Source organism: Saccoglossus kowalevskii, chromosome 13, assembly GCF_978046115.1.
Source record: "Saccoglossus kowalevskii chromosome 13, keSacKowa6.1, whole genome shotgun sequence".
Taxonomy (NCBI): domain Eukaryota; kingdom Metazoa; phylum Hemichordata; class Enteropneusta; family Harrimaniidae; genus Saccoglossus; species Saccoglossus kowalevskii.
The window spans coordinates 7,964,737-7,981,928 of NC_140653.1; the positions used below are offsets into that span (position 1 = coordinate 7,964,737).

The 17,192-nt window shown below is 38.1% G+C and overlaps 1 protein-coding gene across 1 annotated transcript; it reads left to right on the plus strand.

The window, feature by feature from the left end:
- Nucleotides 1–361: 361 nt before the first annotated feature.
- Nucleotides 362–3,621, plus strand: LOC102806440 (uncharacterized). The gene is made up of 2 exons (XM_085506837.1): nucleotides 362–1,587; nucleotides 2,325–3,621. Exons 1-2 carry the CDS (start codon nucleotides 362–364, stop codon nucleotides 3,619–3,621), a joined length of 2,523 nt encoding a protein of 840 aa, XP_085362963.1.
- Nucleotides 3,622–17,192: the final 13,571 nt, after the last annotated feature.

Sequence of the window (17,192 nt, forward strand, 5' to 3'; positions counted from 1 at the left end):
ATTTTTATTATTCATTTGTTGGTGATCATGTTGTTCGTGGCCAGGGACCCACAGCAGTGTCTTCCAAATTGGGTTACTTATTATCTGGGTCATTACCACCGCAACATTCGAACCCCCTGCCCACCTCTACTGTAATGCATGTCGCTACGCACGTGTCCGGTGAAGATTCTCTACTTCAAAATTTCTGGAATGTTGAGAGCATAGGTGTTAGGGACGATCCCACCCCACAAGAAATTACTTACGATGGTTATACCAAGTCACATTTACGCTTAGAAAAGAATCGTTAGCTAAACTTCCCTGGAGCCAAGATCACGCTCCCCTACCTACAAATAAAAATATTTGTGAGAAAAGAACGCGTGCTATGGTCCAACGACTAACACCGGAACTAAGACACGTGTACGATAAGCTTATAAAGGACCAATTAAATCGTGGCTTTATTGAAATTATTCCTAATGATGACAAGAATTCAGGTCATTATCTCCTTCATCATCCCGTGAAAAAAAACTCCGAAACAACACCAATTAGAATAGTTTACGATTGTAGTTGTAAGATCTCAAACAATCCTAGTTTAAATGATTGTTTAGAAACGGGACCTCCGCTATTAAACGATCTTGCTTCAATTATTCTCCGTTTCCGTACACACAAATTTGGAACCACTGCAGATATCGAGAAAGCATTTTTACATGTAGGTCTTGATGAGAATGATCGAAAATTCACTAAATTCATGTGGATATCTGACCCGGACGATCCAAACAGTACATTTCAAATTTATCGATTTATAGTAGTTCTTTTTGGCGCAGCGTGCTCGCCATTTATTCTAAATGCAGCGATTAAGTCCCATTTAGAAAATGACGGATCGGAAATTGCCACAGACCTCAGTAAAAACATTTACGTGGATAACATTCTCAGTGGACGCGATACTGAACAAGATCTCATTGCTTACCATACTGAAGCTACGAATCTCATGAAATCAAGTGGTTTCAATCTGCGCGAATGGGCTACAAACTCTCGTGAACTTAGAAAAGTTGCCATAAAATCCAACAGTTCTTGTTTAGATTCCAAATTAAATGTTCTTGGTTTGCGTTGGGATACTAATACTGATTCACTTTGTTACCCAAAAAGAGAATTTGTACAGCCGTCTAAGACTGACCTACTTATCACGAAACGGGAAGTTGTCAGGGCAACCGCCAGTTTGTATGATCCACTCGGTTTTATTGCGCCTGTACATATCAGTGCAAAAATATTTATTCAAAAACTATGGAAAGCTAAACTTGAATGGGACGAACCCTTGACTAGCGAACTCCATGGCGAATGGGTTAAACTATGTCAAGAGTTACAAACCGTTACCCACACTCAGATTCCACGTCGCTATTTTAATTCCACAATGAGTGGCGGGACATTTGAGTTACACGTATTTACCGATGCCAGTGTGAAAGCCTACGGTGCTGTAGTTTATTTACGCAATACAATTTCGCGTGAATCTGCGCTAACAATTTCTAAGAGCAGAGTGGCTCCTGTCAAACCATTGACTACTAGTATCCCACGTACCGAGCTTATGGGTACATTGTTAGAAGCACGTCTCATAAAGTTCGTTTATTCAAGCCTAAATGAACAGATTAATATTGACAAGTGTGTTTTGTGGTGCGATAGTCAGATCGTCCTACATTGGCTACAAAATAACAAAAAATTACCTTGTTTTGTGCAGAATCGCATTACTGAAATCAAAACAAATGCGATAATCAATGAGTATAGATATTGTCTTACAAATGACAATCCAGCAGATATATTATCTCGCGGAATTACCCCATGCCAACTTTCAAATAATACACTTTGGTGGTATGGGCCTCAGTGGCTTAAATTCGGTGATTGGCCTGTTTGTGAAATCTTTGACAGTCGGATATTGCATGTCTCGGATGAAAGTACTCCGACAAACACCCATAAAGTTACGGATAAACATACTACTGAAATTATCGGTATTGCTATGTTATTAACGCGTCCAATTACAGTTCATTAAATAAACTGTCACGTGTAAGCGCATATGTTATGCGATTTATTCATAACATAAAGGCCAAAAAGCAAGACCGACACTTGAGCACTTTAACTGCTCGTGAAATTGACTCTGCCGAAAAAATGTGGATTCACGATGCTCAAATTCACGCATACCCTTCATAAATTAAAGTACTGAGTATCAAACAGAAATCTACAAGCCCGTTAGCCCACCAACTTCGTTTGTTTCTTGATAGAGAGGGCTTTATTCGTGTTGGCGGCAGGCTTCACAATGCGCCAGTGAATTGTGTTACAAAATTTCCAATTCTTCTCCCTAGAGGAAACCATTTCGCAAAACTTGTGGTGACCGCCGCCCATTCAAATATTAAACACTCGGGTTCCCAGGCAACAATCACACATATTCGCCAAAGATTTTGGATTCCACAAATTCGGCCGTCTGTGAGATCGATACTGAGAAATTGTGTTGTCTGTCGGTTAGTGTGTGGAAAACCCTACAGGAAACCGATTCCTGCACCCCTACAATCATGTAGATTACGTAATGCTCCACCCTTCACCGTCACAGGTGTGGACTTTACCGGAGCCGTGTTTGTCTCGGTAGAGAGGACAGAGCGGAAAGCCTATATCTGTTTATTCACATGCGCTGTGACTCGGGCTATTCATTTAGAATTGGTTATGGATCTCTCTACCGATACATTTTTACGTGCCTTCAGACGGTTTGCTGCGAGGCGTTCATTACCTAGTAAAATTGTTTCGGACAATGGATCAACGTATCTTTCCGCAGCTAAAGAAATACAGAAATTATTCGAGTCAGCGTCAATTCAAAACTACTTTGCAAACCACCGCATGGAGTGGTCCTTCATACCAAAACGTGCCCCTTGGTTTGGAGGACTTTGGGAGAGACTTATTGGTATGACAAAAACATCCCTCAAAAAAGTCCTCGGTCGCGCCTTTGTGTCTGTTGACGAACTGCAAACAGTTCTTACAGAAATCGAAGCCACATTAAATGACCGCCCACTAACTTATCTCTCCTCTGATTCCAATGATTTACTACCATTAACACCTTCACATTTTTTACATGGCCGCCTTATTACGACTATGCCGTATTACAGTGTAGATGAGGAGGAACTAAATGACCCAACATATGGCAATTTTGAAAACCTCCAAAAGAGATCTGAACATTTAGCCAAAATTCAAAATCATTTTTGGAAAAGATGGGCTCAAGAGTATCTCAATTCGTTACGCGAACAAGATAGATTATCAGGTAAAGGGGCCCTACAAAATCAAATTCGGGTGGGAGATATAGTTTTGGTGGAAGACACTTCTGTACCACGGATAAAGTGGAAACTGGCCATGATCGAACAACTGAACACCGGAAATGATGGTTTAGTGAGGTCTGCATATATCAGGAGAGCCACTGGCAAGACTAGCAGGCCCATTACAAAACTTTATCCATTGGAGGTCAATTATCAATTAGAAAATGGTAAAAATTACACTCCTACTGAAGGCAGTGTACAATCTAAGGTTAATGATACCAATATTGTGAGACCAACTCGCAAGGCGGCTACGAAAGCTCGCCAACGCTTTAAAGTCTGGTCATCGATTCTCTCTACATAACGATTACTGGACATAAACAGTATAAACAGTCATTTAATTTAATGTTGATATTCCCACATATTTTCACTTGATTCAGCTATGTTGGAATGTTGATATTCATACACATTGTTCACATGATTCAGCTACGTTGGAATGTTGATATTCCCACACATTGTTCACATGACTGTTGTACATGACTGTTGTACATGACTGTTTATTGTAGTCATGTATTACAATAGTGTCATGGTTATTTATTTATAAACTCTCTACATAACGTTGGTTTATGTGATGTATCAAACAGTGGTTAACTTTTCGTTTCATGTGTTATCGTAATTTAGGTTGATAACTTTATACCTTGTTTAAAAAAAAATCATTCAGTCTTATATTTATTCACGCCATCGTTTAGACGATCCTTTTAGACAGATGGTAAGCATTAATAAATACTTAATGAGTTACTGTAGATTGCCACACCTGGAAGAAATTATAACAAAAGGGAAAGGCATTAAAGGCCGGATTGTCAACATTCGATTATGTGTCAAACAGTATGTTAGAACCCAGCGTTTATTTATCAAGTATAATTACATTCCAGACGGTGTTTACTTTTAGTATTAGTAGTAGTATTTTATGGATTATTTCTTGTAAACGTCTGTTAATCCTGCTGTTAATACGATTTACAGGATGTGTTTATAAACAGTCATGTAATCTTTATTCGGTGTTTTTCATCTTTGCTAGGGGGAGGATGTCGGGAACCGTGTGCAAATGTAAGCTCCACCCATCAACACCTCCTACTTATTATGTTAATTATATGTCACTCATTTAAGTTTACTCATTAATATTCATAGTGTTATTGTTATATAAGCATTGTACATTGTACTTGATTTTGAGTGCTTTGTTAGACTTTGCTGTTTTTAGTGTCTTTGGTTAGAATAAAGCGTTGTGATAACCAACTCCACTTCACGCCTTTGTTGGCCATTCTTTTCTCTCCTCTAACGGACCCTATCTCAAGTGCGTAAGCACAGAGTGTGCGTATATTTCATGAGATTGCACTTGCTCAGATTGGTCGCCATCGTCAATAATAACTGATGGTTGTGCCAATAGTAAAATGGCCACAGTATTAATGACAATTGCTACAGCGTTGATGATATGAAACGATTCCTTGATAATCACAAGGGCAATGATAGGAGTGAATATTGGCATGGGTCCACGAAAAATTCCTGTGACGTTACCCATAGATCCTAATACTACTGCGTAGTTCAGTGCACAGATAGCTCCTAAATACAGTGTTCCTATGGCTGTTAAAACCACTCTTTCTTCAATACTGTCTCCAAGTACATTGATCGGTTTATAGATAACAAATGGAATGAAACTTATACTCGCGCCAATGTTTATGAAAAAAACCACATTGCACGCTCGTTATTTGAATACGGTAAAAATTAATCGGATCGTACAAAAATGAAGGCAATGCAGTAACTGCAAAGAGTAGTTTGAGCAGGCATGTGTGGGCGTACTAAATTTAAAAAAATATGATTATAACACAGAATACTGAAAATAGGTTTTTAGGTAGTATCTATTTTATCAAGCCATTATCCAATGTTGTGTTTAAACAAAAGTAATTTCCGACTGGAACCACAAATATGCTAATACGATGCAAATTATAATCAACTATGAACTCTAATATTGATTATCATTTCAATATAGTGATCTGCTGCATATTTGTTTGCATATACAACTAAAGGGGAACCGAGCCAAAGGTATGAAGAGGGCAAGGTCGTAGTCAATAATTAGTCCGTTAGAATGTTGATATTCTCACACATTGTTCACATGATTCAGCTATGTTAGAATGTTGAAATTTTCGAACATTGTTCACATGGATCAGCTATGTTAGAATGTTGATATTCCCACATATTTTCACATGAATCAGCTATGTTAGAATGTTGATATTTCCACACATTGTTCACGTGGATCAGCTATGCTGGAATGTTGATATTCCCACATATTTTCACTTGATTCAGCTATGTTGGAATGTTGATATTCATACACATTGTTCACATGATTCAGCTACGTTGGAATGTTGATATTCCCACACATTGTTCACATGATTTAGCTACGTTAGAATGTTGATATTCCCACACATTGTTCACATGATTCGGCTATGCTCGAATGTTGATATCCATACACATTGTTCACATGATTCAGCTATGTTAGAATGTTGATATTTCCACACATTGTTCACGTGGATCAGCTATGCTGGAATGTTGATATTCCCATACCTTATTCACGTGGATCAGCTATGCTGGAATGTTGATATTCATACACACTGTTCACATGATTCAGCTATGTTAGAATGTTGATATTCACACATATTTTCACATGAATCACCTATGCTGGAATGTTGATATTCATACACATTGTTCACATGATTCAGCTGTGTTAGAATGTTGATATTCCCACACATTGTTCACACGATTCAGCTATGCTGGAATGTTGATATCCCATACATTGTTCACGTGAGCCAGCTATGCTCGAATGTTGATATTCACACACACTGTTCACATGATTCAGCTATGTTAGAATGTTGATATTCCCACACATTGTTCACATGATTCAGCTATGTGAGAATGTTGATATTCCAACACATTGTTCACGTGGATCAGCTATACTGGAATGTTGGTATTCACACTCATTGTTCACATGGATCAGCTATATGAGAATGTTGTTATTCTCGAACATTGTTCACCAGAATCAGCTATACAAGAATGTTGATATTCCAATACATTGATCACATGGATCAGCTATGCTGGAATGTTGATATTCCCACACAGTGTTCACATGGATCAGCTACGTGAGAATGTTGATATCAACACACATTGTTCACGTGTATCAGCTATGCTGGAATGTTGATATTCACACACATTGTTCACATGGATCAGCTATGTGAGAATTGTTCACATGATTCAGCTATGTGAGAGTGTCGGTATTCCCACACATTGTTCACATAATTCAGCTATGTGAGAATGTTGATATTCCCACACATTGTTCACACGAATCAGCTATGTTATAATGTTGATGTTCTCGAACATTGGTCACGTGATTCAGCTATGTTATAATGTTGATATTCTCGAACATTGTTCGCATGAATCAGCTTTGCAAGAATGTTGATGCTCCAAACACTGTTCATGTGGATCAGCTATGCTGTTGATGTTCTCGAACATTGGTCACGTGAATCAGCTGTGCTGGAATGTTGATATTCCCATACATTGTTCACGTGGATCAGCTATGCTGGAATGTTGATATTCCCAAACAATGTTCACATGGATCAGTGACATATAAGAGTAAGCAGCATTGTGTTGAGTACAAAGTAGTCATATTATTCTAATAATCTATTTTCACCTGGAATTTTTGTAAGATCAGCGTAAATTTTATTTGTCAAATATTTTTCTGTATTATCTTACTTCCTATGATTTATGTTCTTGACCCCAACACCATTATCTTATTCACCACTGAGGACTGGATACGTGTGAAACTGATTAACAACTACGGTACGTGCGCACAAAATAGATGTTTGTTTGTAAATTATGGAAGCACAGATAAATTGTATTTGACATATGAACCACTATGGCCCTGACTAAACTCATACGGTTTAGTTCCGATTAATACTGAGATACTCTGCACTTCCACCAGAATCATATACACAGCTACAACCGAGCTGAGTTGTTTCTGCTCTCGTTATTTGTTGATATTTCTTCCACCATGCCGTTACAGCGCAATTCGTAGATCCCAGAAAGACAAGGCAACCCCCAAGTATGGAATATATATTCAGAACTTCACAAAGAATGTATGCTTGTAACAGCAGTGCTACAAATATTTGGAAATTTGCCAGCAAAACGTTAGTGACGACCATTACAATCGTTTTTAACGGAATTTCCATAGTCATTGCCCACTTTGCATTTTCGACAACTAGAGTAAATATGAAAGATAGCACGGAACCAATTCCGCTAATATAAATTAATATTATGAGTACATGAGTGTGTTCCCCAAGAAACCTCACAGACACACAGTAAAGAGACAACTGGAAACCGACACATAGTGACAAAGAGTATGCATATATTTCATGAGATTTCACTTGCCAAAAATAACTGCAATAGTAAAATGGCCACAGTATTAATGACAAGTGCTACAGCGTTGATGATATGAAACGAGTCCTTGATAATCACAAGGCAATGATAGGAGTGAATATTGGCATGGATCCACGAAAAATCCCTGTGACGTTACCCATAGGTCCTAATACTAATGCGTAGTTCAGTGCACAAATAGCTCCTAAATACAGTGTTCCTGTTGCTGTTAAAACCACTCTTTCTTCAATATTGTCTTCAAGTACATTGATCGATTTATAGATAATAAATGGGATGACACTTATACTCGCGCCAATATTCACGAAGAAAGTCGCCTGGAATGGTGTAACCCCGCCTTTCTTTTGGATTAATTCGTCCAAATAGTAAGATATGGCGAGTAATACAGCGGCGAGTAGACCCATAACAACTCCTTGCGTGGACTTGAGAACATCGCCACATCGTGAAAGGAACACAGAAGTCGGATTATGTTCAATGTCACCGGATTTAAAATTACTGTCTGTGAGTGGCATCCTTGACATCTGTGAGGCTGACCACATTACACGCTCGTTATTTGAAAAAGGTAAAAAATAATCGGATCATACAAAAATGAAGGCAGTACAGTAACTGCAAATAGTAGTTTAAGCAGGCATGTATGGGCGTACTAAATTTTAAAATAATAAAACACAGAGTACTAAAAATAGTTTTTTTTAGGTAGTATCTATCTTATTGAGCCATTATCCAATTTAGTGTTTAAACAAAAGTAATTTCAGATTGGAGCCACAAATATGCTAATATGATGCAAATTATATTCAACTGTGAACTATAATATTGATTATCATTCCAATATAGTGTTCTGCTGCATATTCCTTTGTATATACACCTAAAGGGCAACGAGCCAAAGGTATGAAGAGGACAAGATTGTAGTCAAAAATTAGTTCGTTAATCCGATTCTAGTAGCATCAGTTACGGTTTGAGGCCAAATTGTGAACCCAAACACGTTCGCGATACAACCATGACTATAGCTCTACCACTGGCAACCTTCATCTACAATCATCTATGTTGGAATGTTGATATTCACACACATTGTTCACATGGATCAGCTATGTGAGAATGTTGATATTCACACACATTGTTCACATGATTCAGCTATGTGAGAATGTTGATGTTCTCAAACAATGTTCACATGGATTCATTATGTGAGAATGCTGATATTCCACACACTGTTCACATGATTCAGTGACATATAAAAGAAAGCATTATTGTGTTGGATACAAAGTAGTCATATTATTCGAATAAGCTATTTTTACCTGGAATTTCTGTATAATCAGCGGAAATTGTATTTGTCAAATGTTTTTCTGTATTATCTTACTTCCTATGACTTATGTTCTTGACCCCAACACCATTATATTATTCACCACTGAGGGCTGGATACGTGAGAAACTGATTATCAGCTACTCTATGTGCGCAAAAAATTGATGTTTATTTGTATATTATGGTAGCACAGATAAATTGTATTTGACATATGAACCACTATGGCCCTGACTAAACTTATCATAAGGTCTAGTTCCGATTAATACTGAGATACTCTGCACTTCCACAAGAATCAGATACACGACTACTACCGAGCTGAGTTGTTTCTGCTCTCGTTATTTGTTGATATTTCTTCCACCATGCCGTTACAGCGCAGATCGTAGATCCCAGAAAGACAAGGCAACCCCTAAGTATGGAATATATATTCGAAACTTCACCAAGATTGGATGCTTGTAACAGCAGTGCTACAAATATCTGGAAATTTGCCAGCAAAACAACCGTAGTAGCTTCTATCAACTGCAGTGCTAGAAATCGACATTCATCACCCAATACGTTAGTGACGACCATTCCAATCGTTTTTAACGCAATTTACATAACCATTGCCCACTTTGCATTTTCGGCAACTAGAGTAAATATCAGAGATAACGCGGAACCAATTACGCTAATATAAAGTAATATTGCGAGTACATGAGTGCGTTGGACCCGAGATACCTCACAGACACACAGGAAAGAGACAACTGGTAACCGACACATAGTGACAAAGTGTATGAATATATTTTATGGGATTTCACTTGCTGAGATTGGTCGCCATCACCAAAAATAACTAATGGTTGTGCCAATAGTAAAATGGCCACAGTATTAATGACAATTGCTACAGCGTTGATGATACGTCACAAGGGCAATGATAAGAGTGAATATTGGCATGGATCCACGAAAAATCCCTGTGACGTTACCCATAGGTCCTAATACTACTGCGTAGTTTAGTGCACAGATAGCTCCTAAATACAGTGTTCCTATGGCTGTTAAAACCACTCTTTCTTCAATACTGTCTCCCAGTACATTGATCGATTTATAGATAACAAATGGAATTACACTTATACTCGCGCCAATGTTTATGAAAAACGTCGCCTGGAATGGTGTAATCCCACCTTCCTTTTGGATTAATTCATCCAAATAGTAAGATATGGCGAGAAATACAGCGGCGAGTAGACCCATAACAACTCCTTGCATGGACTTGAGAACATCGCCACATCGTGAAAGGAACACAGAAGTCAGAAGTCGGATTCTGTTCTATGTCACCCGATTCAAAATTACTGTCTGTGAGTGGCATGCGTGCTATCTGTGAGGCTGACCACATTGCACGCTCGTTATTTGAAAACGGTAAAAAATAATCGGATCGTACAAAAATGAAGGCAATGCAGTAACTACAAAGAGTAGTTTCAGCAGGCATGTGTGGGCGTACTAAATTTAAAAAAATATAATTATAACACAGAATACTGAAAATAGGTTTTTAAGTAGTATCTATCTTATTAAGCCATTATCCAATTTGGGTTTAAACAAAAGTAATTTCAGATTGGAGCCACAAATATGCTAATACGATGCAAATTATTTTTTAACTATGAACTCTAATATTGATTATCATTCCAATATAGTGATCTGCTGCATATTCCTTTGAATATACAACTAAAGGGGAACCGAGTCAAAGGCATGAAGAGGGCAAGGTCGTAGTCAATAATTAGTTCGGTAATCCGATCCTAGTAGCATCAGTTACGTTTTGAGGCCAAATTGTGAGCACAAACACATCTCGATATAACCATGACTATACCTCTACCACTGGCAGCCTTCAGCTATAATCAGCTATGTTGGAATGTTGATATTCACACACATTATTCACATGGATCAGCTATGTGAGAATGTTGATATTCACACACATTGTTCACATGAATCAGCTATGTTAGAATGTTGATACTCCCACACATTGTTCCCATGATTCAGCTATGTTAGAATGTTGATATTCTCGAACATTGTTCACATGGATCAGCTATGTTAGAATATTGATATTCCCACACATTGTTCACATGATTCAGCTATGTTAGAATGTTGAAATTCCCGAACATTGTTCACATGAATCAGCTATGCTGGAATGTTGATATTCACACACATTGTTCACATGATTCAGCTATGTTGGAGTGTTGATACTCCCACACATTGTTCCCATGATTCAGCTATGTTAGAATGTTGATATTCTCGAACATTGTTCACATGATTCAGCTATGCTGGAATGTTGATGTTCACACACACTTTTCACATGGATCAGCTATGTGAGAATTGTTCACATGATTCAGCTATGTGAGAATGTCGGTATTCCCACACATTGTTCACATGATCCAGCCATGTGAAATTGTCGGTATTCTCACACATTGTTCACATAATTCAGCTGTGTGAGAATGTTGATATTCCCACACATTGTTCACACGATTCAGCTATGTTATAATGTTGATATTCTCGAACATTGTTCGCATGAATCAGCTTTGCAAGAATGTCGATGTCCCAAACATTGTTTATGTGGATCAGCTATGCTGTTGATGTTCTCGAATATTGGTCACGTGAATCAGCTGTGCTGGAATGTTGATATTCACACACATTGTTCACACGATTCAGCCATGTTATAATGTTGATATTCTTGAACATTGCTCGCATGAATCACCTTTGCAAGAATGTCGATGTTCCAAACACTGTTCATGTGGATCAGCTATGCTGGAATGTTGATATTCCCATACATTGTTCACGTGGATCAGCTATGCTGGAATGTTGATATTCTCGAACATTGTTCTCGTGGATCAGCTATGCTGGAATGTTGATACTCCCATACATTGTTCCCGTGGATCAGCTATGCTGGAATGTTGATATCCCCATACATTGTTCCCGTGGACCAGTGACATATAAGAGTAAGCAGCATTGTGTTGGGTCAAAGTAGTCATATTATTCTAATAATCTATTTTCACCTGGAATTTGTGTATGATCAGCGTAAATTTTATTTGTCAAATATTTTTCTGTATTATCTTACTTCCTATGACTTATGTTCTTGACCCCAACATCATTATCTTATTCACCACTGAGGACTGGATACGTGTGAAACTGATTAATGACTACTCTGCCTACGCACAAAATAGATGTTTATTTGTATATTATGGAAGCACAGATAAATTGTATTTGACATATGAACCACTATGGCCCTGACTAAACTCATACGGTCTAGTTCCGATTAATACTGAGATACTCTGCACTTCCACCAGAATCATATACACAGCTACAACCGAGCTGAGTTGTTTCTGCTCTCGTTATTTGTTGATATTTCTTCCACCATGCCGTTACAGCGCAGATTGTAGATCCCAGAAAGACAAGGCAACCCCCAAGTATGGAATATATATTCGGAACTTCACAAAGAATGGATGCTTGTAACAGCAGTGCTACAAATATTTGGAAATTTGCCAGCAAAACAACCGTAGTAGCTTCTATCAACTGCAGTGCTCGAAATCGACATGCATCACCTAATGCCACTCACAGACAGTAATTTTGAATCGGGTGACATAGAACATAATCCGACTTCTGTGTTCCTTTCACGATGTGGCGATGTTCTCAAGCCCACGCAAGGAGTTGTTATGGGTCTACTCGCCGCTGTATTAGTCGCCATATCTTACTATTTGGACGAATTAATCCAAAAGGAAGGCGGGGTTACACCATTCCAGGCGACGTTTTTCATAAACATTGGCGCGAGTATCAGTGTCATTCCAATATTATCTATAAATCGACCAATGTACTTGGAGAAAGTATTGAAGAAAGAGTGGTTTTAACAGCCATAGGAACACTGTATTTAGGAGCTGTCTGTGCACTGAACTACGCAGTAGTATTAGGACCTATGGGTAACGTCACATGGATTTTTCGTGGATCCATGCCAATATTCACTCCTATCATTGCCCTTGTGATTATCAAGGAATCGTTTCATATCATCAACGCTGTAGCACAACCATCAGTTATTTTTGGCGTTGGCGACCAATCTGAGCAAGTGAAATCTCATGAAATATATGCATACTCTTTGTCACTATGTGTCGGTTTCTAGTTGTCTCTTTCCTGTGTGTCTGTGAGGTATCTCGTGGAACGCACTCATATACTCACAATATTACTCTATATTAGCGTAATTGGTTCCGCGCTGTCTCTGACATTTATTCTAGTTGCCGAAAATTCAAAGTGGGCAATGACTATGGAAATTGCGTTAAAAACGATTGGAATGGTCGTCACTAACGTATTGGGTGATGCATGTCGATTTTGAGCACTGCAGTTGATAGAAGCTACTACGCTTGTTTTGCTGGCAAATTTCCAAATATTTGTAGCACTGCTGTTACAAGCATCCAATCTTGGTGAAGTTCCGAATATATATTCCATACTTGGGGGTTGCCTTGTCTTTCTGGGATCTACGATCTGCGCTGTAACGGCATGGTGGAAGAAATATCAACAAATAACGAGAGCAGAAACAACTCAGCTCGGTTGTAGCTGTGTATATGATTCTGGTGGAAGTGCAGAGTATCTCAGTATTAATCGGAACTAAACCATATGACGAGTTTAGTCAGGGCTGGAGTGGTTCATATGTCAAAAACAATTTATCCGTGCTACCATAATATACAAATAAACATCTATTTTGTGCGCATGTACTGTAGTTGTTAATCAGTTTCACACGTATCCAGTCCTCAGTGGTGAATAAGATAATGGTATTGGGGTCAAGAACATAAGTCATAGGAAGTAAGATAATACAGAAAAACATTTGACAAATACAATTTCCGCTGATTACACGGAAATTCCAGGTAAAAATAGCTTATTAGAATAATATGACTACTTTGTATCTAACACAATAATGCTTTCTTTTATATGTTACTGAATTATGTGAACAATGTGTGGGAATGTCAGCATTCTCACATAATGAATCCATGTAAACAATGTGTGGAATATCCACTTTCTCACATAATGGATCCATGTAAACACTGTGGAATATCCCCTTTCTCACATAGCTCTTCCATATGAACAATGTGTGGGAATATCTACTTTCTCACATAGCTCTTCCATGTGAACAATGAGTGGGAATATCCACTTACTCACATAGCTCTTCCATGTGAAAAATGTGTGGGAATATCCACTTTCTCACATAATGGATCCATGTAAACAATGTGTGGGAATATACACTTTCTCACATAGCTCTTCCATGTGAACAATGTGTGGGAATATTAACTTTCTCACATAATGAATCCATGTGAACAATGAGTGGGAATATCCACTTTCTCATATAGCTCTTTCATGTGAACCAATGTGTGGGAATATCCACTTTCTCACATAGCTCTTCCATGTGAACAATGTGTGGTAATATCCACTTTCTCACATAATGAGTCCATGTGAATAATGAGTGGGAATATCCACTTTCTCACATAGCTCTTCAATGTGAACAATGTGTGGGAATATCCACTTTTTCACATAAAGGACCCATGTGAACAATGTGTGGGAATATCCACTTTCTCACATAGTGGATCCATGTAAACAATGTGTGGGAATATACACTTTCTCACATAGCTCTTCCATGTGAACAATGTGTGGGAATATCCACTTTTTTACATAATGGATCCATGTAAAAATGTGTGGGAATATACACTTTCTTACATAATGGATCCATGTAAACAATGTGTGGCAATATACACTTTCTCAAATGATGGATACATGTGAACAAGGTGTGGGAATATCCACTTTCTCACATAGCTCTTCCATGTGAACAATGTGTGGGAATATCCACTTTCTCACACAGCTCTTTCATGTAAACAATGTGTAGGAATATACACTTTCTTACATAATGGATCCATGTGAACAATGTGTGGGAATATCCACTTTCTCACATAGCTCTTCCATGCGAATAGTGTGTGGGAATATCCACTTTTTCACATAATGGATACATGTGAACAATGAGTGGGAATATCCACTTTCTCATATAGCTCTTTCATGTGAACCAATGTGTGGGAATATACACTTTCTCACATAGCTCTTCCATGTGAACAATGTGTGGGAATATCCACTTTTTCACATAATGGATCCATGTGAACAATGTGTGGGAATATACACTTTCTCATCTAGCTCTTCCATGTGGACAATGTGTGGGAATATCCACTTTCTCACATAGCTCTTCCATGCGAATAGTGTGTGGGAATATCCACTTTTTCACATAATGGATCCATGTAAACAATGTGTGGGAATATACACTCTTTCAAATGATGGATCCATGTGACCAATGTGTGGGAATATCCACTTTCTCACATAGCTCTTCCATGTGAACAATGTGTGGGAACATCCACTTTCTCACATAGCTCTTTCATGTAAACAATGTGTGGGAATATACACTTTCTTACATAATGGATCCATGTGAACAATGTGTGGGAATATCCACTTTCTCACATAGCTCTTTCATGTGAACCAATGTGTGGGAATATCCACTTTCTCACATAGCTCTTCCATGTGAACAATGTTTGGTAATATCCACTTTCTCACGTAATGAATCCATGTGAACAATGAGTGGGAATATCCACTTTCTTACATAGCTTTTCGATGTGAACAATGTGTGGGAATATCCACTTTCTCAAATGATGGATCCATGTGAACAAATGTGTGGGAATATCCACTTTCTCACATAGCTCTTCCATGTGAACAATGTGTGTGAATATCCACTTTTTCACATAATGGATCCATGTAAACAATGTGTGGGAATATCCACTTTCTCACATAATGAATCCATGTAAACAATGTGTGGGAATATCCACTTTCTTACATAATGGATCCATGTGAACAATGTGTGGGAATATCTACTTTCTCACATAGCTCTTTCATGTGAACCAATGTGTGGGAATATCCACTTTCTCACATAGCTCTTCCATGTGAACAATGTGTGGTAATATCCACTTTCTCACATAATGAGTCCATGTGAATAATGAGTGGGAATATCCACTTTCTCACATAGCTCTTCCATGTGAACAATGTGTGGGAATATCCACTTTTTCACATAAAGGACCCATGTGAACAATGTGTGGGAATATACACTTTCTCATATAGCTCTTCCATGTGAACAATATGTGGGAATATCCACTTTCTCAAATGATGGATCCATGTGAACAATGTGTGGGAATATCCACTTTCTCACATAGCTCTTCCATGTGAACAATGTATTGGAATATCCACTTTTTCACATAATGGATCCATGTAAAAAATGTGTGGGAATATACACTTTCTCACATAGCTGTTCCATGTGAACAATGTGTGGGAATATCCACTTTTTTACATAATGGATCCATGTAAAAATGTGTGGGAATATACACTTTCTTACATAATGGATCCATGTAAACAATGTGTGGCAATATACACTTTCTCAAATGATGGATACATGTGAACAAGGTGTGGGAATATCCACTTTCTCACACAGCTCTTCAATGTGAACAATGTGTGGGAATATCCACTTTTTCACATAATGGATCCATGTAAAAAATGTGTGGGAATATACACTTTCTTACATAATGGATCCATGTAAACAATGTGTGGCAATATACACTTTCTCAAATGATGGATACATGTGAACAAGGTGTGGGAATATCCACTTTCTCACATAGCTCTTCCATGTGAACAATGTGTGGGAATATCCACTTTCTCACACAGCTCTTTCATGTAAACAATGTGTAGGAATATACACTTTCTTACATAATGGATCCATGTGAACAATGTGTGGGAATATCCACTTTCTCATATAGCTCTTTCATGTGAATAATGTGTGGGAATATTCACTTTCTCACATAATGAATCCATGTGAACAATGAGTGGGAATATCCACTTTCTCATATAGCTCTTTCATGTGAACCAATGTGTGGGAATATACACTTTCTCACATAGCTCTTCCATGTGAACAATGTGTGGGAATATACACTTTCTCATCTAGCTCTTCCATGTGGACAATGTGTGGGAATATCCACTTTCTCACATAGCTCTTCCATGCGAATAATGTGTGGCAATATCCACTTTTTCACATAATGGATCCATGTAAACAATGTGTGGGAATATACACTCTCTCAAATGATGGATCCATGTGACCAATGT

What these genes read in the sequence shown, in the direction of transcription:
- LOC102806440 (XM_085506837.1), top strand. Translation starts at nt 362, where the DNA reads ATGGTCCAACGACTAACACCGGAACTAAGACACGTGTACGATAAGCTT. An exon ending in TTAGAAGCACGTCTCATAAA is followed by an intron (nt 1,588 to 2,324) that starts GTTCGTTTATTC and finishes TCTTCTCCCTAG; the next exon opens with AGGAAACCATTTCGCAAAAC.